The sequence below is a fragment of the Apus apus genome, chromosome 2 (assembly GCF_020740795.1).
Source record: "Apus apus isolate bApuApu2 chromosome 2, bApuApu2.pri.cur, whole genome shotgun sequence".
Lineage (NCBI taxonomy): Eukaryota > Metazoa > Chordata > Aves > Apodiformes > Apodidae > Apus > Apus apus.
This window is the reverse complement of record NC_067283.1, coordinates 116,010,014-116,032,261: the sequence shown is the minus strand read 5'-3', so window position 1 is coordinate 116,032,261 and position 22,248 is coordinate 116,010,014. Positions and strand designations below refer to the sequence as shown.

The following is a 22,248-nucleotide window of genomic DNA, read 5'->3' as shown; positions in this document are numbered from 1 at the left end:
TAGTTTCTTTTCTTTCAGGAATATGCTTTGGGTTGGATGAAGGGGTGTGTTTGAAATTTTTTTCTCTTGCCTTCCATGCATTTCCTTATTTCTGGTGTTGAACTCTGAGACGGGGAACAGTTCTCATGTTCTGCAGAGAGCTGACTTCCAAATGTGTCATACCAAGTTGTGCTACAGTTTTGTCTTGTTAGGGACAGGCTTGAGTATGTGGTTCAAACTCTGTTCGTAGAAGTTTAGGTAATATTTCATTCATGTCTTCTGTGTTGCAGCTCCTTTGATGAGTACAGTTCTGAGCTCAAGTCAGGAAGACTGGAGTGGAGTCCTGTACACAAGTCTGAGAAGTTTTGGCGGGAGAATGCTGTAAGACTAAATGAGAAGAATTACGAGCTACTCAAGTAAGTTTTCAAGTCTTTAATCACAAAATTTAATATTTTCTGTGCTTAACTGAACCTGTATCTAATAAGGTTTTACATTTCAATGCTAAGTAATGTCTAGAATTGAAAGCAAGTCAGACCATCTTGCTATTTTTAGAAAGAGGTTGTGAGGTGTGGTTTGTTTTGTTCAAAATCAGAATTGTTTATTTGCTTTTGCTGGTCAAAATGTGTTGATGGCAATGATAGAGGGATTAGTGCAAGCTAATTTACATGCAGATTTGTGCTGTTGAGTCTTCTAATGCTTTCACCTGAAAAAAACAGCTATACTAATCAATGTAATTTAAAATGTTTTCACCATACCTTAGTCTTAGTTTTGTGTTGTGTGTTGTCATTTATGTGAGTAATGAGCTCCTTTCTTGAATACTTGTGGTGCTGTTCCATGGAAAATACAACTTGGCATTACATTGTTGTCTGTTTTGTGTTGGGAATGTGTTTGGTGTATGTAGATTGTTAGAAGAAGTGAGGCTGAAGCTCATATTTGCTTTTGGAGTCAAGGACTTAGTTGCTGGCTTCTGAAAGTATATACTCAAAAGATGTCTAGATCTTAAATAGCTTGTAGGAGCTCTTAGTTGTTTAACTATGTTGTCATCAACTGATAATATGTGGTCTTCTGGTTCACTGTTTGCTAATGAGTGCCGGACCTAGCAGGAAGCAGGAGGTCTAGTGGAGCATGTGAGGTGTTTGAAGGCATGGCAAGAGCAAACGGATCCTGAGTTTTACGTGCATTTTGGTCTGCTCTGAAACCTCACCAAAACAAGTCTGATAAATTCCTCCCTGAGGGAATATTGCTAAATATGTAGGATTATAGACTTTAGTAATTTTAGATGCTGCCAACTGCAGCATCAAGTTGATGTTGTTATGATGGCTTAGTATTTCCTGTTATGTTTTGCTGTAGTAATCTCTTATGGTTCTGTGACTGTTAGGGAAATGAATTGTGCTTGTGCTGCCAGTCATTGACAACATTTCCTTAAAAAAAAATATCCAAACCAAAAAGACTTCCCAAAACCAAACACAAAACCCCCACAAAAAACCAGCCACTCCTCCTCCACTGTGGTGGGGAGAGTCTTTTACAAACGATCCTTTTTTTGCTTCAAGACACATAATTTGATTTTCCCTTATCTTTCAGCTTACTTGTTTTCTAACTCTGATGTACTAAAGCTTACTGTTAAACTTACTTTTCCCTCTGCTTTCCATCTTTACTGACTTCTTAAACAAGTGGTGCTGGACTTGTATTTTGTTTAGCAGTATTGTTCAGTGTCTTCTTATGGGTGTTACAGTTCATGTTTCTACTCCTACTTGTCCAAATTAGGCATTCTTTTAAAATGAAAAGTGTTTTGTATTTCACTTTCTGGCCTCTAGGGAGACAGTGTCCATAGTAATCTAATTTTACCAGAATGTTTGGGTTTTTGGGGTTGTTTGTTTGTTTGTTTTAGAGTTTTTAACCTACCTAACAACTTCAACTTTTGACTTTCTGTGATTGGAGCAAATTTGTTGTCTCACTAAGCACAGAAAAATCTAATTTTCCAATGATCTATATATTTAACCTTTTTAGCTTCATTATTAGCGCTTAACCTTCATGTCTGTGTCATATTTTTCCCCCCTCCTCATTGCTGCCTAGATAACAGTGTTACTGGTAGCTATTTTCCACTAAAACTGATTGAACTACTTAATTTAAGATTGCAGGCAATATAAAGCATTGAGAAACTGCTTTCTAGTTGTTACAGCTCTATATTTCTGTTCATGCTAAAAAAATTACTAATATATTAAATATGAGTTAATTTTAAAGTATAGTTTTCATCATCTCAGGACAAAACTGCTTTTTAGACCTGTTAAGTTAGTTGACTGAATGAATCAGCAAACATGAGTGGTGTTTCTGAGATGAAGCTTATGGTCTCAAACCAAGAGAAATTCACAGTTCAGCTCCATGTGCTGCTTTGTTCTCAACTGCTAGGATGTTTTCCAGTTTTTAAATGACTATGTATAATAGTGTCCTCCATAAAATTCTGCCTTTCTCATCCTTCTGTCCTGCACTGAGCAAGGCTACTGTGTTAAGGTGAGGGAAGGGGTATAGCTGGGGGGAAGGCTGATAGCTACAAGGCTTGTCAAAACCCCTTGCTGTGTCATGGACAATGTTTCTGAATCTGTAGTCCAGGATTCTGAGTGCAAGAGCTGGAAACAGCATGCAAGCATGACTAGGGTCTCTGGTGTAAGAGAAGCAGCAGCATCTGTTGGCCTTGTATACGCTTAAGGTTTGTGTCCCACCCCTGTCCCAGTCTATAAATATCTATATGTTTGGTTAGTAGAGCTTATTGTGAATTCAAAACTGCTGGTCTTGAAGCCAATGTTATAATAGAATAAGACATTTTGTAAACAATGGTGTAGGTGTTTGTAGATGCAGCTCATTAAACTCACTCTAGTGAGTGCTTTTAGTAATTCTGTCAACTTGGGCAGGATCTCCATTGTTTTAAGTGCAACTGCACATTTTGAAAAAGTTCTATTTTAGCTTTGCTGTTTGGGGGAATTGTAAAATATTTTTATGGTTGCAGGCTTTGTTATTTTAAGTAATCAGCGATTTAAAAAAAAAAAAAAAAAAGACAAAAAAAACCAAACCCAAAACCAACAAAAAAACCCCAAAACCCAACAACTGGGCCTTGATTGTTTCAAATCCTTTCCTAGAATCCTGACAAAACTTCTGGAGGTTTCTGATGACCCACAAGTGCTGGCTGTAGCTGCTCACGATGTGGGAGAATATGTACGACACTATCCACGTGGGAAACGGTAAGAAAAGTGCCAGTGTGCTATTATCCAAGAGACTAGCTTGAGTTTGTTCTTTATCTCTTTTGCTTATTTATATTAAAATATGCTACATAAGGATTGCAGGTAATGCTTAAGTTGAAAGGAGTCATGTTTCAAGACTGGCTCTTCCAAAAACTTGTTCAAATTACCACCATTTTGGCTTAGTGCACTGTTGTTATGGGGAACACCCCCTGCAGAAGATCTGCACGTACCATGAGTGGCCTGCTGGGCTTTATTACTTCTATAAATTAAGCAGAAGTTGAGGAGAGGGAGAGCAGAACTGAAAGTAGTAGTAGTTTTGAGCATATTTGGGACTTGGAAGGAATGACATTCACTATGAACCTTCCTCACAGTTGCTTACTTTTTGGTCTGAAACACGTGGCTGGCAACTGGTTTGAAGCACTGGGCAGTGCTATGAAAGAATGGTAATGCTGTTCTTTGATTCTACATGTTCTCAGCCATAACTTCATGGTGATGTACTGTCCTCCAAAATACTGTTTTAATTTGTCATTATAGGTTTTCAACTTTTTATTTTGATATTTACATGCTTTTGAGTTTAATACCTCTTTTACTTTCATTTCCTGAAAGATCAGTGTCCAAGTCAGTCCTGTAATGAGGAAAAGGTTCTTGTTTGCATTTCAGTCTTGTGTTTGTGTACAGTGGTCTTATATTTAAGTAATGAATAAAAATTTGAGGAAAATTAAGGCGAGTGAAAAGGTTTTTTGAATCATGTTAAAGTTCTAATAATTTCTTATTCTTCATGAGGATTTCTCGCTTAAAACAATGATACTTTTCTGGGATGCATTCCTGTTGTGTGAAATTTCTTTAAATGTTTTAATATGGTTGGCACATAGTATTCCCTGAGGTCCCCATGATAGTTTTTGCCTAAGTCATGAAATGAAATGGGGAACTTTGTTTTTTTATCTCCACATTGTTTTTATATGGTTCTGAAGTGTACAAAAATGTGGTGTGTTGTGCAGCAGTAATGCATTAATTTGACAGTGAAAAGAACAGTAATAAGAGCAGACAGCTAACACAAGCTTAGAATTGCAGGATAGCATCAGGTTAAGACTAATGCAAGCGATAGCATCTTCACAAGATACAATGTTTAATTACTCAGTGACCGGTGAGAACAGATAATAAAAAAACATATGCAAATCAGTGACTAATCAGTTTATATATTCCTTGCAAATTCTCTGCATATTTTCTTTGTGATGACAGACCAAAATGCCGTGTGTAGAGAGTCATCTGGATGGTGATACTTGTTCAGGTTTTAAGTGTGTTGCCTTCCAGTTCCTTTTTTCGGTTTTGGGTTTTTTGTTTGTTTGTTTGTTTGTTTTAAAGAAATTATAAATTCATGACATGTGATACAAGGTTTCATCAGTATTTTGTGTGGGATTTGGTGCAGATATTGAAAGTTAAGGCTGACTACTATGGTGAAGTTGGCAATGAAGGATGCAGCTCAAGGACACCGTTTTTATGGAGTTGTTAACTTATGTGCAAGACTAGCTGTGCCTCTAGTACAGCTTGACTGGCAAAAAGCGCTATGAGGAGTACCAAGTGGCTGGTTTAATAAGTATTGGCGTGATTACAAGCACTTCTTCTGGATTAGGCAGTGCCAGACTGGATCTTGGGGAAAAAAAACCCCAAAACAAACAAACAGGGAGTGACCTGGTTATCATCTCTTTATGGAGGGGAGGGCAAACCTCCTCCTAAATTAATAATTGATTGTGCTGTACCCTGCTAATCCTCTTGAGCCAGTATTAAGTTCTTTAGCAAGCTGGGTAAAGCAAATAACCCTCCCTGTAAAGGGCTTCTTCATTAATGGTTGTTTATTTCAAAATTTATGTAAGTGGGTAGTGAACAGAAGAGTCCACTACAAACACTTCCTGATGTTGTGAATTCTAAAAAAAAAATTAAAGTAAAAATCAGTAGGTGGTGTAAGATACCTGCGTTTGTAACATGTCAGGTAAGATGTACGTGTTAGGAAATAAATAGTTTTATTGTAATCAGTATTCAGTGACTTGACCTTTTGGTGCCTTGCATATGAAGTGGTTGGATAGGATAGCTACCCAGAAGCTGATGTCAAAAAACCTGTTTCCTTCCTCTCTTTCAGAGTGATTGAACAACTTGGTGGTAAACAGCTGGTAATGAACCACATGCATCATGAAGACCAACAAGTTCGTTATAATGCACTATTGGCTGTGCAGAAGCTGATGGTTCATAACTGGTACGAGAAGATTATTTAACATACTACTACTAGTAAGAAAACTTGGGCTGTGGAGAGAGGATTCAAGACAGTACATTTCTTTAAGCGGGGAATGATATTTTAATGTGTAAGACTGCAGTTCTTAAACAATAAAGCAACTTGATGCTGATGTGTGAGGTTGTAGCTAGTTTTTCTGTTTATTTATTTTTGTTGTAGTCGAATTGAGTTACAAAATGTTAAGGATGTCTATAGGTTTTTTAGCAAGCTTACTTAATCTCAATTAAAGGAAGCAGTAGCTTGATGTAGTTGTAAGAGTTGGTGTTTCAAGTACTCAGTTGGCAGTTATTTGTGAAATGCATGCCTGAGCATTCTTTTGCATTGTTGTTCTTTGCTCTAGTCCTTTCCTCCACTCTATACTGTTGTTTTTCTGTTGCCATTTTAAGGAGTGCAAGTACAATTTTTATTGAGCTCCTGCAGTAGCAGAGGCATATGGGGTGGTTTGTTAAATGAAGTGGAAGGTTACTCACGGGTATCTGTTCCATCAGTTGCTGAGAGTAGCATTTGAAGGGAGGTTTTTCTTTCTTTGTTTGTTGACTAGTTCTTTAACTATTTATCTAATAAAACTCCCAAACCCCCGAAGTTCTGGTGTGTTCTGCCACAGAACTTTTGCTGGTGGGTGATGCTGCCTTTTCAACAGAGCACAGACCTTCATAGTGAAGCACTGTAAGGACTGAAGTTCTGAAAAACTTTGGTGTTCATGTAACAGCTTTATATATCTTGCCAAACTAATTAGGTATGCTAAGCATAAAGCATGGAAAATTAAAAACACTAATTAAGAACTCTTAATCTGATTGTTAATTATGATTTCACCAAAGCTCATATTTCCAATTTGGCATTGCCTCAGAGAGAAAATGCAACTACTTCTGAGTACATTGGAACATAGATGTTGAGATACAAACAACTAATTTAATTTCAAACTTAATATAAACTTATTTGAAGCTTGGTGCTTGGAATTACTTTTAACTGTTGTCAGTTTTTTCACCTCTGACAGACTGAAAAATTTCCAAAAGGCTGAGCAGTGATGATGCTAACAGTGTGAAAGTGGTAGGGGAACAAAGTTTATCAAGCACATTGGCGGGTTCTTTAAGTCGCATACTTGCTACAGGGTAGCAAGGCTGACAAAAGCTCCTGTCCCATCTCCCTGCAGCATATCTTCTGTTAAACAAAGCTAGTTATCCCCCTTTTTCTTCTGAAGAATATGGAGTTCAAGGTGTTACAATGTTAATTTTATCCCACTTCTTCCCTCTGTATGCTGTGGGAATTTTCTATAGCAGAGAAAAAAAATTACATATTTAAACAACCTACCATGACAAATCCAGAGTTAATATTCTCCACCTGTAAGAACAACTTTGGTAAATAGCATCAAATTTTTGAGTGTGTGGAAATGGAGACTAAATGTGTGATCATGTTCCATCTGATTTTGGGGCAAATACACAGTACAGTATCGTGTATTGTGCTTCACTCTGCTTCTCAGTTTGGTGATATGCTTCTTTTCTCACAATGTTGTTCTGATATATTTGAAGCATTTTGAGTCTTATAAACCAGCTATGGAGGTTACCATGTGGAAGGTTTATTTACTGAATTCTGAAAACTTAGTTACCGAAGTTCTGCAGAGGAGACATGTCTTTGTGTGTGTTCTGATGTCTTGAAAATCTGGCAATAAAAATATGTAACTCTTGTCCTTCTCCAGCACAGACCTCACTGGTTGTAGAAGTTTTCCTGGATGCCTAACTTGGCTTTTTCTCATTTTCAACTTAAGCTTACTCATTTTTAGAACATCACATCTGGTCTTCTACATTTGTCTTGCCTTTTTAATGGCACAAAGATTTCTTTGCCTGCTTTTCACAGTTTGTGAACCTTAAGACTCAGATTGCAATTAACATCTAGTTTCAGATCTTCACAGGTGTTAACAAAAAGGATCTGTTTAAGTTAGTGCTATTGTCAGGTCGGCATTGTAGTCTCCATAGGGAATATGTTCTTGGTTAATTCTTATTGCAACAAGCCTCTGGGACACATTTTCCTTGGCTTGTAGTTACCGAAGTAGCATTCCCTCTGGAATGGACTTCAGGTTGCTTGAGGTAAGGAAATTACACATAGTTTATATGTGGGAAGCTAGATCTGTCTTTGTATAGATCTGGCATTTGATGTGTGTCAGAAGCTCTTCTTTTTCATAGTTTGTGTGGGGAGATGAGAAAGCACAGTCCCCTGACTGCTGCACAGTGCAGTTCAAGTGCCTACTTATTTAGCTTTGCTTTGTCATAAGATGGATTACTCAGGAACTTAAAGGTTTTGCTTACCTTGCTCTCCAGAGCTGGGGAAACAAACATTTTTCCCTTTGCTTCCATGTGTTTTGGTATGCCAGTTACTTCACTCAGCGCAAGTGTTTTTTTGGCATGGACCAATGCTGCATTTACTGTCTGTGACACAAGATGACAAAGGTAGTCAGGCTTTTCCTAGATATGGAAACTGACCGAGAGAAGGATTAGAAAATAAAAGCTTGCTCTGCCAAAGTGAGGCTTCATGCAAGTGCTGTGTCTGGAAAGGAAGGAAAACTGGTACCTGAACCGAGGGAGTGTCATGGGTTAGTTGTAGTGGCATTCCCCTTGAAACACAGCTGTATCATTAGACTGCTAATAATTCAACTTGGAGACAATTAACGCCTAAGTAATTTGAATAGTTCATTAAGACTTCTCAGCTAGCTTTTCCTTAGGGGTTTTTTAAGTTGGGGGTAAATGTGGGGGAAATCGGGCTGTCAGGCATTCTGTTAAGTGGTGAAGCTAGGTTGGCAAAAGCAGTAACTGCTGTCAGCTTTTCAGATGAGGTACCTTCAGGTGAAATATTCCAGTTACATTTGCACGATAAACGAGCGTGCGCTTGATGAAGCAGGGAGCAAAGGTATATTTCTAGCATCACTTACTGGTAATTTATCCTGTAATTTAATCTTACTTGAACTGTGTTCGTCATGGCACCCCATGCTGATGGTAAAAACCTGTTACTGGGAGAGGGTGGATTTTGCCATGGCAATACTGTTGCAGATTTTTCTGTGTCCTGTTTGATTTGTGCTTTTAACTATGTGCAATAAACACCATGTCCTTATTCCTTGTCTTTGCTGGTGTTCAGAAGCAATAACCAACTTAACTATTTTAGTATTTGGAATGGGTTTTGGGAACCAAGTTCAGGTTGGAGCAATTTTTTAGTGATGCAGACTTTGAAATAATAAAAGAATTAAGTTCTAAACTGACAGAACTTACATATATCACTTTAAAGAAACCAGATATGTTAATCTCAACAGATGAAGTGCATGCCTTTCATGTGCTTCATGGCATAACGTTTTGCTGAACTTCAGGGATGGGATATTGTCACTCAAAGCACCTACAGTTCAAGGACCAAGTTCCTTCTATGTGCAACAGAGAAAAGCAAGTTGTTTTTCAGGGCCGTGCAGAGGAGCTTCAATGCCGGAAGTTGAGCAGTGGGAATAGTCTAAGATTTGTGAACCTATAGTCTCCTGGCTTCATTCTAAAGGGGTTAATTCCAACCTTCTATTACTTCACTAAAATAAGAGCTACGTGACTTCTAGATGTTCTGCATTTGTGTTATTTATTTATGACCTTACTAGTCATCTCAAAAATAGCGCATTAGTTTCTACCACTTGCTTGTCTTCTAGCTGGGTTATGCCCAGGGAAGTTTGCTGAGGCACTGGAAGGCCACTATAAGGTCTCCTCGGAGTCTTCTCTTCTCCAGGCTGAACAGCCCCAACTCTCTCAGCCTGTCTTTATAGCAGAGGTGCTCCAGCCCTCAGATCATCTTTGTGGCCTTCCTCTGGACTTGCTCCAAGAGCTCTATGTCCTTCCTGTGTTGGAGGGTCCAGAATTGGACACAATACTGCAGGTGGGATCTCACGAGTGCAGAGTAGAGGGACAGAATCTCCTCCCTTGACCTGCTGGCCACATTTCTTTTGATGCAGCCCAGGACACAGTTACTTTCCGGGCTGCAAGGGCACATTGCCAGATCATGTTGAGCTTCTTATTGACAAAAACCCCCAGGTCCTTCTCCTCATGGCTGTTCTCAATCCATTCTACCCCCAGCCTGTATTTGTGCTTGGGGTTGCCCCAACCCAGGTGCAGGACCTTGCACTTGGTCTTGTTGAACTTCATGAGGTTGGCATGGGGCCAACCCTCAAGCCTGTCAAGGTTCCACTGGATGGCGCATCCCTTCCCTCCAGCATGTCAAGCACATCACACAGCTTGGTGTCATCAGCAAACTTGCTGAAGGTGCACTCCATCCCAGTCTGTGTTGCTGACAAAGAAGTTGCTGAGCAGTCCCAGCACCGACCCCTGAGGAGCTCCACTCATCACTGGTCTCCATCTGGACATCAAGCTGTTGATCACTACTCTCAGCGTGTGACCATCCAGCCAATTCCTTATCCGCTGAGTGGTCCATCCATCAAATCAGTTTTCTTCCAGTTTTGAGACCAGGATGTCGTGTGGGACAGTGTCGAATGCTTTGCTCAAGTCCAGGTAGATGATGCCAGTTGTTCTTCCCTTGTCCACTGATGCTGTGACCGTAAAAGGCTGCCAGATTTGTCAGGCATGGTTTTACCTTGGTGGAGCCATATTGGTTGCCACCAACCACTTCCATGTTTTCCATGTGCCTTAGCAGAGCCTTCAGGAGGATCTGCTCTATGATCCTCCCAGGCACGAAGGTGAGACTGACTGGCCTGTAGTTCCCTGTGCCTTCTTTCCTTCCCTTTTTGAAAATGGGAGTTATGTTTCCCCTTTTCCAGTCAGTGAGAACTTCACCAGACTGTCATGACTTTTTTTCAAATATGATGGAAAGTGGCATTGCAACTTCAGCTGCCAGCTCCCTTAGGAGCTGCGGATGGATCTTGTCAGGTCCCATGGACTTGTGCACTTTCAAGTTCTTTAGATGTTCTCGAACCTGCTCTTCTCCTACAGTGGGTGGATCATCCTTTTCCCAGTCTCTGCCTTCTGTGACCTTGATGGTGGCTAGAGGCCTCACTGGTGAAGACTGAGGCAAAAAAGTTGTTCAGTAACCTCAGCCTTCTCCATATCCTGCGTGGCAAGGTCTCCTGTTTCCTCCTGCAGAGGTCCCACCTTTTCCCTGTTCTGCTTCTTATCACTGATGTACCTGTAGAAACCTTACTTATTACCCTTGAAATCTCTGACCAGATTTCACTCTATCTGGGCTTTAGCTTTCCTAATGTGATTCTTGGCTTTTTGGACAACTTCTTTGTATTTCTCCCAGGCTACCTGTCCCTGCTTCCACCCTTTGAAGACTTCCTTTTTTAATCTAAGAGTGTCCAGGAGCTCTTTGTTCATCCATGCAGGTCTCTTGGTATTGTTGCCTGCCTTCATCTTTCTTGGGATGCATTGCTCCTGGGGTTGGAGGAGGTAATCTTTGAGTATTGGCCATCTTCCTTGGCCTCCTCTCCGGTCCAGGATTTTATGCCATGATATCCTACTAAGCAGATCCCTGAAGAGGTTGAAATCTGCTCTCCTGAAGTCCAGGGTAGTGAGCTTGCTGCATACTCTCCTTGTTGTCCAATGGATCCTGAATTCCACTATTTAATGGTCGCTGTAGCCAAGGCCTAAAGCTAAGTGTTGTTCACCAGGCCATCCTTGTTGATGAGAACAAGGTCCAGCGTAGCACCTTTTCTTATTGGTTCCCTAACCATGTGGAGGAGGAAGTTGTCGTCAGTTCATTTCAGGAATTTTTGGGATTGCTGGTGCCTTTCTGTGCTGTCCCTCCAGCAGATGTCAGGGTGGTTGAAATCCCCCATAAAGATCATGGCCTGTGAACGGGAAGCTGCACCTGTCAGCCTGTAGAGGGCCTCATCTGCTCGGCCATCCTGCTCAGGTGGCCAATAGCAGAATCCCACTGTAATACCACCAGCCCATGTCTTCCCTCTAACCCTGACCTATAAGCTGTCAACTCCTCATCCATCCCCAGGTGGAGCTCTATGGACTCCAGCTGGTTGTTGATGTAGAGGCCAACACCCCCTCCTCTTCTCCCCTGCCTGCCCCTCCTAAAGAGCTTAAATCCATCCATTCCCATGCTCCAGTCATAGGAGTTGCCCCACCACATCTCAGTGATGACAATAACATCATAGCCCTCTAGGCTTGCACACAGTTGCAAGTCCTCCTGTTTATTTCCCATGCTGTGTGCATTTGCATAGAGGCATTTAAGTTGGGCCCCCATTAGTGCTGCCTCATTGCCTGGGATTCTATTATCCTTAATTTCAGTATTCTCCTGCTGGCCTGGGATCCTTCTTCAGGCCCAGGGCATCTCTTACTGAAATTGGTTTCAAAGGGGTGGGAGTGGGATGAATTGAGGATCCCCTCCCCCAGCAACTCTAGTTTACAAGCCCTCCTTACCAGATTGGTGAGCCCTGAAACATGAACCCTATCAGCCCCTAGGAGACCAGGTTTCTCAAAGCGAGTCCCATGGTCTAGGAAGCCAAAGCCCTGGTTGTGGCACCACTCCCATAACCATTTATTGATTTATTTCCCAATGTGATTTGCCCTTTCAAGCCCATTCTCTTTGACTGGGAGGATCGATGAAGACTATCTGTGCTCCTGAGTCCTTCGCTTCCTCTCCCAGGATTCTGCAATCCTTCTTCATAGTCTTCAGATTGCTCCTTTCCATATCACCAGAACCCACATGGAACATGAAATTATTTGCTTTCTGTCTTTGAAGATGACTAGCTATACAGAGAGGCATAAAAAACCCCAAAACTGCCTAGGATTTGCAGTGTGCTGCATTTAGAAGCTGTTGTTTTGTAGTTATTTTGTTCTACAAAGCCCATGCAGGTATCTTCTAAGATAGCTTCTGTACCATGCTTGCTTCTGGTGGTGAGAAGTGCAAGGTGCACAATCATTGTTGTTAACTTGCGACCATGAAGTTTGGCACTCCCCCTGATGCCCTCTCTTTTTAAATTTCCACCCCATCACTTGGATATGTAATGCTTAACAGGATTGACTTAAATCTATGAAACAATAGCTGCATGATAATACAGTCCCTTGTATCTGTCTATCTCTCTCTCTCTCTCTCTCTCTCTCTCCCTCCCTCTCTCTCTCTGCCTTCATCATCAATGCAATTCCTTCCTAGTAGTTAACAGGAGGTAACTAACTGAAAAGTTTGAGAAGAGTTTGGCTTAGTGAAGTTGGTTCTTTTTAATTCACAGAATGGCTTTATGTAAGTGTTAGCTCATAAAGTGTCTTTTAAGTGAAAAGTTACTTACACTTTGTCTCCCTTATAGAGAGGCAGATATTGAATTGAATTTAATATTTTTTCATCTTTAAAGTCCAATAAATTGTTTGATTAATAGCCTTGTAATAGGAGCTTATTGATCTGCTGTTTCTTTATAGCTTGTATATAAAGTTATGAATTGGAAATCTAGAACTACTCTTCTAAAAAATGGACAAAACCTCTCTGAAGGGAAACTGCTGAGAGAAAAGGAGTTTCTTTCAGTGTCTCAGTCTGGAGAGAGACATGAATTTTGCTATTTCACATTGTAAGGAGGGCTATAAACTCTGCTACGAATAATGTTTTCAGTAATTTCAGTTTGATCAAGGGAAGCTAGTAGATGTCATATTTCTGGACTTCAGCAGAGCTTTTGATACTGTCTCAGTAGTCTCTTGGACAAAATGTCCAGCATACAGCTGGACAAATGTACCATATGATGGGTGAGCAGCTGGCTCACAGGTTGAGGACGAAGAGTGACAGTGAGTGGGGTAACATTAGGCTGGTGACTGGTCACTAGTGGGGTCCTGCAGGGCTCCATCCTAGGCCCTGTCCTCTTCAACATCTTCATCAAAGACTTGGACAGGGGACTTAAAGGAATTCTAAGTAAGTTTGCTGATGATGCAAAGCTGGGAGGAGCTGTCTACTCCCTTGAGGGCAGGCAGACCTTGCAGAGAGACCTCAACAGGTTAGAGAGATGGGCAGTCACCAACCATGTGAAGTTTAAAAAGGGCAAGTGCTGGATTCTGCACCTGGGATGGGGCAACCCTGGTGGTAAGTACAGACTAGGGAATGAGTGGCTGGAGAGCAGCGTGGTGGAGAGGGACCTGGGGGTCTTGTTTGATGGCAAACTGAATATGAGCCAGCAGTGTGCCTTGGCAGCCAGGAGGGCCAACCACGTCCTGGGGTGCATCAAGCACAGCATTGCCAGCAGGTCAAAGGAGGTGATTGTCCTGCTCTGCTCCGCACTGGTGTGGTCTCACCTTGAGTACTGTGTGCAGGTTTGGGCACCACAGTATAAAAAGGACATCAAGCTATTGGAGAGTGTCCAAAGGAGAGCCACAAGGATGGTAAAGGGTCTGGGTGGGGTGACTTACGAGGAGTGGCTAAGGTCACTTGGATTATTCAGCTTGGAAAAGAGGAGGCTGAGGGATGACCTCATGGCAGTCTATGGCTTCCTCATGAGGGGAAGAGATGGGGCAGGTACTGATCTCTTCACTCTGGTGACCAATGACAGGACTTGGGGAAATGGCAGGAAGCTGAATCAGGGGAGGTTTAAGTTAGATATCAGGAAAAGGTTTCCTTATATCATCTCTAATCTGAGCCCCAGAGAGGCAGCAGACTTCCCTGTGGGATGGGTCTGATCGACAAATGGGCTCTTCTGTTCCCCTCAGAAGGGAGTCACCCCCCACAATTACTCTCCTTCTCTTCTTAGTTGAAGAAGTCCTAAGGCGTGGGGGTGAGGGACAAGCCCTAGGTGACTCACTAGATGGATTTACCTCTCCATCTTCATTTGCCTGGCCCTGAAGTTCCAAAGCCTCATACCTATTTTTCAAGGGCAACTGGGGGGGGTGGGGGCTGTGAGGGTTTTTGCTTGCCTCTCTGAGGGACCTCCCTCCATTCCTCCCTGTCCCGTGAGTTCCTTCCTTCTGGAAGGAGAAGGACAGGATAGGAGGGGAGGGGAACCATCACTTGTTCAAGAACCTCTTCCTTCTGCCCTTGCCTTAGGACGTGGCTCCACCAATCTATTTCACTTTCGCATTCTCTGATGCTTCTTAATCTTTCTACCTAGTCTAGTGTGAGGTGTCCCTGCTCATAGCAGGGAGGTTGGAACCTGATGATCTTTAAGGTCCCTTCCATCCATAACCATTCTATGATGTTGTTGCAATTACCATGACATTTAAGTATATCAACCTGAAGGGGGTCCATGTCTCTCATACACCAACAAAATGAATTAAATTAAATGAAGCAAGAAAATGGAATAAGGATTTGAGATGCAACAAATTCACCTCCAAGTTTCCTTTGCTTCTTGGTAAAAGCACTTTGGGTATGGCAGAAAATGTGTGTTTAAAAATTAGGCCTGATAAAGGAGAAATTGGTAATGTGGAAGGAATCTCACTTGTTTATTCTAATATGAATGAAAAAAGATCAATTTGCAAAAAGGAAATTACTTAGCCTCACAGTCAGACTTCTGAAAGACCAACGAAGTGAGAAAATTTAGTGTTTCTAGTTTTGTTGATCTGAGCTTTAGTTGAGAAATGGAGGATTTTTTATTTATTCTCAAAAGGGATTTACTGCACTTGCATATTTTGGTGCTTTTCTGCAGCACAGAGGTTATATTTTGTGCTCTTGTAAATTTATACTGAATAGTTTGGTTCATGTTTGAATGCAAATAACTGTAAATGCAGGCTTGTGTAGACCAGCTCCATCTGCTTTGTAGTAAGGATGGTTTTATGTAGAAGGAAGTAGGAAGGGGGCTAAAACTAACCTTTATAAAGGCCTTTCAGTTCTAGTATGAGCAAAATGGTCAAGGTGGAATTTTTTGTTCCCAAGAGTTAAACTTGCACATTTTAATTTCTGAGGTACTTGGACCTTTGTTCTTTATATCTTGATTATAAACGCTACAGGATGAATTGCCTTCTTGTTCTTTGTTACTTGGTTTCTGGTGCTGATTCCAAGGTAGTACTAGTAGGAGCTGTTGCAAGGTACCTTAAAAATATCCACAGAGTTTGCCTTTACAGTCCCAGCATGGGTAGTATACCAAAATGACATGCTGAATTGTAAGCCTGTTTATGTGAGAGAGCACTTTTCCAGCTGCTTATAGATTTGAGAGGGTAGCATTACGGATATGGTAACTTTCTCTTTCTGGAAAGCAGTTAAGGAGTAAAGCATTATATGTAAACGTGCTCAATATTACTGGACTACTGGTGCATATAATTTAATTTCCTTTCTTCACCTTAAATGATTTAAAAGAAAAAATGAGTCTTATATTGACTGGACAGCTGCTGTATTTGTATTGAGAAAATACTATTTTTTACTGGCTTTTGAAGTATTATATATATACAATAATACAATGCCTGCTTAACGTAAAAGGCAGCTTTCTAGTGGAAATAATTGGTGACTAAATTTGTTGTGGGTCAGGGCAGTATTTTGCTCTTTTTTCACAACTTTGTACTTGAATTTGAACATCTTGTAGAATGCATTTCAGTGGCCCTTCGTGGTGACTAAAGAAGTGATGGGGAAGGGACGGTGTGAGGTTTTCACCTGGATTTGCAGCATGGCAACGTAGAGCAGTAACTGCAGATACTCACTGTGGATGGGGAAATGGGATCAGAGCTTTTCCTTGTCCCTGGACTTAAACCTTGCAACTGCAAACAAATGACCAAAATAAAACATTTTGTAGGGAAAGCACTGTGCTACCTACTGTATGTCCTTAGAAGTTGAAGTTAGAAGTTTTGAGGCACTCAGTACCCACAAAGTATGCTACTGCTCTGCCTTCTGAGAGATTTTTGCTGAGCACACTGCACCATGGTTGGATTTTAGTAAGCCTCCAGGATGCATCTGAACCAATTTAAGCTGTGCAATAGCTGTACTGTGAGACATAGTTTGCTTGATTGATTTTCCTGCTTCCAAGTAACTGCTTGGGAATTTCACATTCAAAGTGGTTTATGTGTGCTTTAAGGATAAGTAATTTTGCAGGCATATGATGCTGTGAACAGAGCCATGTATACAGGAAGTGCTTTCAAGGCTGTGTGTCAGGCAAGAAGTACTAGGACCAGTACGTGCATATAGGCATGAAACACAAAAAGTACTGAGGGAGCGAAGGGAGGTTCTGTGAGTTTGGTGCCTCAGTTTTGAGTCCTGCAAAACCACAAGCAGCTCGTTTCCTTCTTTGCCATCAAAAGCCTCTACTTTAAGGGTGGTAACCTACCTAATATGATCAAGAGTAGTACCTACTGAGTGCAGCCCAGGCATTAAAATAGTACTGGGATCCTGTAGCAACGCCTGATAAAGCTGTGAAGGAAGGTGCTGAATCCTAAGTTATGGCTCAGTATACAAATTATGTGTTATTTTCTTTGCTAGTAGAGTTTGAAGTGAAGTATGTAGAATAGCAAAAATCCTATAATGTTAACTTTAAAACTGAGGAAAGTGCTGTGGGTTGGTACAGTTGTGATCCTAAACTTCACTGTGCAATAGGAATTGTAATGAATAGGGAATATCTGTTTAACAGGGCACTGAACTGAAAGCTAGTTTTTGAAATGTACGGTAAGAACTGATCTTTTTTCTTTAATTTTTTAAAATGAAATTTTAAGTGCCTACTCCTGAGTTAGTTGGTGTTGTATTTTTTTTTTAAAGGCTTCATTCTGAACATTATTTCTTTCAACTGCTTCTAGAGTTTAAGCCGTGTAGGTAGAAATACCTGTGTAGTGAAAAAAACTGTGGAAAAAGGAACGCCTACATTTTGCTGCTCCGGAAACCTCTCTTTCAGTGGATGCAGTGGTTACAATTATTGAAGTTTATTTTCTGTAACGAGCAGTAACCCAGATACTACTCGAGACCTCTTTTACATTCTTTGTGGTTCTTTGAAGTCTTGAGCTGCTTTCCTGAGAGGCAGTGAGAGATGGAAATATTCAGAAGAATTGTGCAGAGTTTTTCCATAGAATTTAGATATGGTTGCTCAAGGCAAATGCTCAGCATTTGGGGGGGCAATTTGTTCTGGTCATAGGACAGGTATAAAAAAAGTGAATTAGAGTGCTTCATAATACAGGTGAGGAAAACTTTAAGGAAAATGTTGATAAACAGTGGGCCTGACTTGGATATCCTTTTTACCAGCTTCATGATACAGTTCTTCAGTCAGTGTCTGTTTTGCTAGCTTATGGGTTAAATTGTCAGTATGTCCATTGGTGTTACTTGTGCTCAAGTGGCTGGGTTATGGGAAGATAACCCTTTAAAAGGCACAGCTTCTAATATGGTGTTCTCTAACTGTTGCCAGAATTTTTAAATAGTACTGCTGGGCTTTTTGTTTTTCCAGACAGTTTTGTTGATGTTGCGTTTGTACCTTATTTTCAGAGGGATAGAGGGTGGATACCTGAAGCTTTAAGTACTGTCATAGTAGCCACAGTTGACCATCAAATGTTAGCAGACATTATTTGAAGGAATGGTTCAAAACTTAAAGCTTTTTCTGCTTTTTCTGCTCCATACTTCTCACCATTATCCTACTCCCCAGTCTCCAGAATGTTTCTCACTCTAATTTTTTGTTGTATTTCAGGGAATACCTTGGAAAGCAGTTGCAGTCAGAACAACCTCAAACGGCTACCGCACGGAGCTAAACAATTCTGTCAGTTCATGCTTATAACTACAGTATGTTTGTCTTTAAATTGATATCAAGGAAACACTGAAATCACATGTTCTTTGCCTGCTACTAGTGAATAAACTTTCCAGGTTTCCTTCAGTGTTGTTGGCTTAGTAAAAATTGGTTTGCTCAGCTATTCTTATGATTATGTCTATTAGCTTCTTGTTATATTCTGAATGTATATGAGGAAACGTGGCTAATATATTGCATTTGTTTTATGTATTTATTCTCATAATAAAGAATGTTATGAAAGAATATTCATTCCATGTTATAACTAGCCTAGAAAAATTCTTAGGTTTTTTTAATGAGTTATCAGTTTTGTCACTTTCCAGAAAAAGCAAGTAGTCCCTGTATGTCTCCAGACAAATGAATAAAGCTTTGGCTTGGTGTTATGTAGGAAATGCAATAGCCTGAGAAATGTTGATTATCAATACTGAAACATATACCTACTCTCAAAGCAATGTTAAAATTGTATATAAAAAGAAAATGTTTGTTTTTTTGGGGTGGAGTACTTTGCTGTTGTTAGTCTGCATTAAAAAAATCTGGACATGAGGAGAAAGAATACTCTGAATAAAAATCGATACACTTAAGATTATTCGTGAAGTTGTATAACATCCATGTTAAGGCTGTAGATCAGAGATCAAATAGTTTTGTTTTTTTTCTTTTTTAATAACATGTGCAGTAACTGAATTTGGAAATTCATGGAGTGTTTTTGTTATTTAAATATTTGTAAATGTTAGGGTTCTGGTGTCCTTCTAAAATCTATTGTATTTCCTTTATATTAAGGCAAGTAATTTGGCTATCATCACTCTGTTTTGTAGCTCCCCGTAGTAAAAAATATGTAAGCATCAATAAATCAAAGATGTTGCTGGATTGGTATGTGAAAACAGTCTTGTTGCATATATAGGAGCTTAGCTCCAGCCACTTGCAACACTAAACAATTAATATTCTTGTCATTTATTTTTAGAAAAAATAAATGAGAGAACATAGTTTGTTCTTGTTGGTAGTCTGGTATGGTGCAAGTCTCTGAGGAAGTTTAGGGTACTTTCTCATCGAGTAAAAAAATAAACAAAAGACCAAAACAAACTGGAGAAAACTTTCCTTACCCAGTCTGTAAGTAAAATATGACCACTTGCAATGGAGAGAGAAGATTTTTAAGGGATGACAGTTTGCGATGATTTCTTGGCCGCCTTATTTAAAATTGGGTTGTGTAGATTTATCACTGTTGTTTGCTTCTGCATATAGGAGGCTTAGGCTTTGATACTGAAGTTAGTACTATGAGGATAAATGCTGAAGCCTGAAAAGAATTAAAATGACTCTAGCTGGCATGAGAGTTACCTGAGTGGATCTTATCTCAGTGCTGCATGTTCCCACAGTGGTGAAGGATACTGGTGGTGTGGAAGGTTGTTGGGAGAACAAAGGTGCTCCTACACTGCCATTTTTATTTTGGGTCAGTTGAATGCTCTTGAAATAATTATCTGAGTCTTCCCTGCTTTTCACACCACAATTTGCATCATGTGATGGTGTCAGTGCATGAATGGGGTTTTTCTCAGATAAAGCTAAACTGCAGGGTGTACATCCTGTGTGTCCTGGCTACTTGGCAAGCGTTCAGCCCACAGGACCAGGTAAGGTTTTGCTTGAAATGTGGGCCTTTGTAATGCATGCAGAGTGGAAGCTGGATTCTTAGCCTTTAATGTCTTCCTCCCTATGTCAGATTCTCATGTCACACATTTTGCTGATGTAAGCATATCCTAAGATTTATCTGGAAGATGCTGTAAAAGATTGGTCCTGTGGTTACAGCTGTAATGTTGGGCACAAGAACCAAGACAAGGAGTAATGGCAAAGGAATCATAGAATGCCACGTTGGAAGGGACCTCAAGGAGATCATCTGGTCCAACCTTTTGAGGTACTACTGTAGTTTATATGAGGTGGCTCAGCACCTTGTTAAGCTGAGACTTAAAACTGTCCAATGTGGAGGAATCCAGCACTTCCCTTGGGAGACTATTCCAACGTTTAACTGTCCTCATGGTGAAAAATTTACCTCTTATGTCAAATCGGAATCTCCCCAGGAGCAACTTGTGCCCATTACCCCTGGTCTTTTCCATGTGACTCCTTGTAAATAGGGAATCTCCATCTTTGTAGCTGCTCTCTAAGTACTGGAACATGGTAATCAAGTCTCCCTTAAGCCTTCTTTTCTCAAGGCTTGAACAAACCCTGTTTTCTCAGCCTCTCTTCATATGGCAGGTCCTCCAGTTCTCTGATCATCCTTGTGGCTCTTCTCTGGGACCCTCTCCAGCCTGTCTGCCTCCTTTTTGTAGAGTGGGGACCAAAACTCCAGGTGTGTTCTGACTTCCATCTTCAAAACTGGAAGTTTTTGTTTCCTTGTCTGAAGGGAACACTGAAGCACTGTTTGATAAAGGGATTTGGGTTTGAGTTACAGAATCACAGAATGGTAGGGGTTGGAAGGGACGTCTTGAGATCATCTAGTCCAACTTCCCTGCTAGAGCAGGATCCCCTGGATCAGATTACACAGGAACATGTCCAGGTAGGTTTTGAATGTATCCAAGGGTGGAGACTCCACAGCCTCCCTGGGCAGCCTGTTCCAGTGTTCTGTTAGCCTCGGAGTAAAGAACTATTTTCTTATATTGAGGTCAAACCTTTGTATCAGTTTGTTCCCATTGCCTCTTGTTCTGTCACTGGACACTACTGAGAAGAGCCTGACCTCATCCTCCTGACACCTGCACTTTAGATATTTATAAACATTGATGAGATCCCTCTTCAGCCTCCTTTTCTCAAAGCTAAACAGACCTGGGTCTCTCAGCTTTTCTTCATAGGGCAGATACTTTAGTCCCTTAAGGATCCTAGTGGCCCTTGGCTGGACTTTCTCCAGTAGTTCTTTGTCCTTCTTGAACTGGGGGGCCCAGAACTGTGCACAGTACTGCAGGTGAGTTGTATGAGTAAAGACAATGAATGCTACTGATGGCAGACCCTCGTAATTTTTGGGAGTGAGAAATGACCAAACTATCCATACTGTGAAACAAAGTTGTTTACAGGGGTTGTCCTGAAACATCTAAATGTTGCATTCTTGTGATCTCCTTTCTGTTGCCTTGCTAGTGTTATTCTGTGCATAGTTTAATTCTTCATTGTGTGGTCTGTTTCTAGGCTATGTGATACCTGGAGTTCTCTGCCATTTAGTTAGAAAAATGTGTTGGAGATGGAAGAAGATATTTAAAGAAATGGTTTTAAAGTAAAGAAAAAAAGTAAAGAAAACTTTCTGCTGCATCTGTTTTTTGTCCAATAAGTTATAATTGGCTTTAGCTTTTGTTGCTGAGCACTGTTTTTACTATTCATCTGTTTGCATTAGCTCACTTAACTTGCTCAGCCTCATTCTCCCAAAATCTGGCATGGGAAAGGTAGGCAGATGCAAGGTGGCAGATTGAAGACCTCAGGGCTGTGTGGTGACAGTGTGGGTAGAGCTGGTGTAAGGAAGAGAACTGTGTGCCAGAAGCTTCCTTCTTTCCCTTTAGTGAGATGAAGATTTAGAAATGACTGGAGATTAGCTGCCATGGACCAGATGACTAACTCCCTTCTGAACTGAGTAGATAGTTTCCTTCCTCCAAATAAGAGTAATAAATCCTCTCTTCATGAATGTTTCCCTCAAATTTCCTAATATTTGTGTTCTCTCATGTTGCATCCAAGAATAAATTAAATTGAATTTTCCTGTAATTAAAATAACTGAGTCTTTGAAACCTTTATAAGATGATTTTGAAGTTTTGTGTTTGAGGCTTCTTTTGCTTTTCATGATACATCTGCTTACATGATTTTCTCTAAACTTTGGTCTCTGTCTGAAATGTAAATGGGAAATAAATTTGAGTAAGCTTGCAAGATATGCAGCAACTTCAAAACAAATTTAAACCTGTCACAATTCAATGAAGGAGGGATGGAGGGGAAAGATTATAAAAACCAGTACTGACATCTGAAACTAAGGCAGGAAAATGCTTTAATCATATGTTTAGTGTATGTTATTCCCACAAGTGGTGTGAAATCTTAAGGCCTGCAGCTGGATGAAGAGGAGGCCAGAACTTGATCTTGGCCAGAGTGAGCTACTCTACTAGAAGTAAACATGGCTGAGC

The 22,248-nt window shown here is 40.6% G+C and overlaps 1 protein-coding gene across 1 annotated transcript in view; it reads left to right on the top strand.

Annotated features, from left to right (window-relative positions):
• The window catches only part of ATP6V1H (ATPase H+ transporting V1 subunit H), a 44,744-nt gene extending 25,756 nt beyond the window's left edge, over window positions 1–18,988 (top strand). Inside the window, exons 11-14 of the mRNA XM_051610135.1 lie at window positions 270–395; window positions 3,111–3,212; window positions 5,347–5,460; window positions 18,032–18,988. Of these exons, the coding sequence (XP_051466095.1) occupies window positions 270–395; window positions 3,111–3,212; window positions 5,347–5,460; window positions 18,032–18,092 (403 nt within the window). The 3' untranslated portion in view covers window positions 18,093–18,988. The remainder of the gene's footprint in view (window positions 1–269; window positions 396–3,110; window positions 3,213–5,346; window positions 5,461–18,031) is intronic.
• Window positions 18,989–22,248: the final 3,260 nt, after the last annotated feature.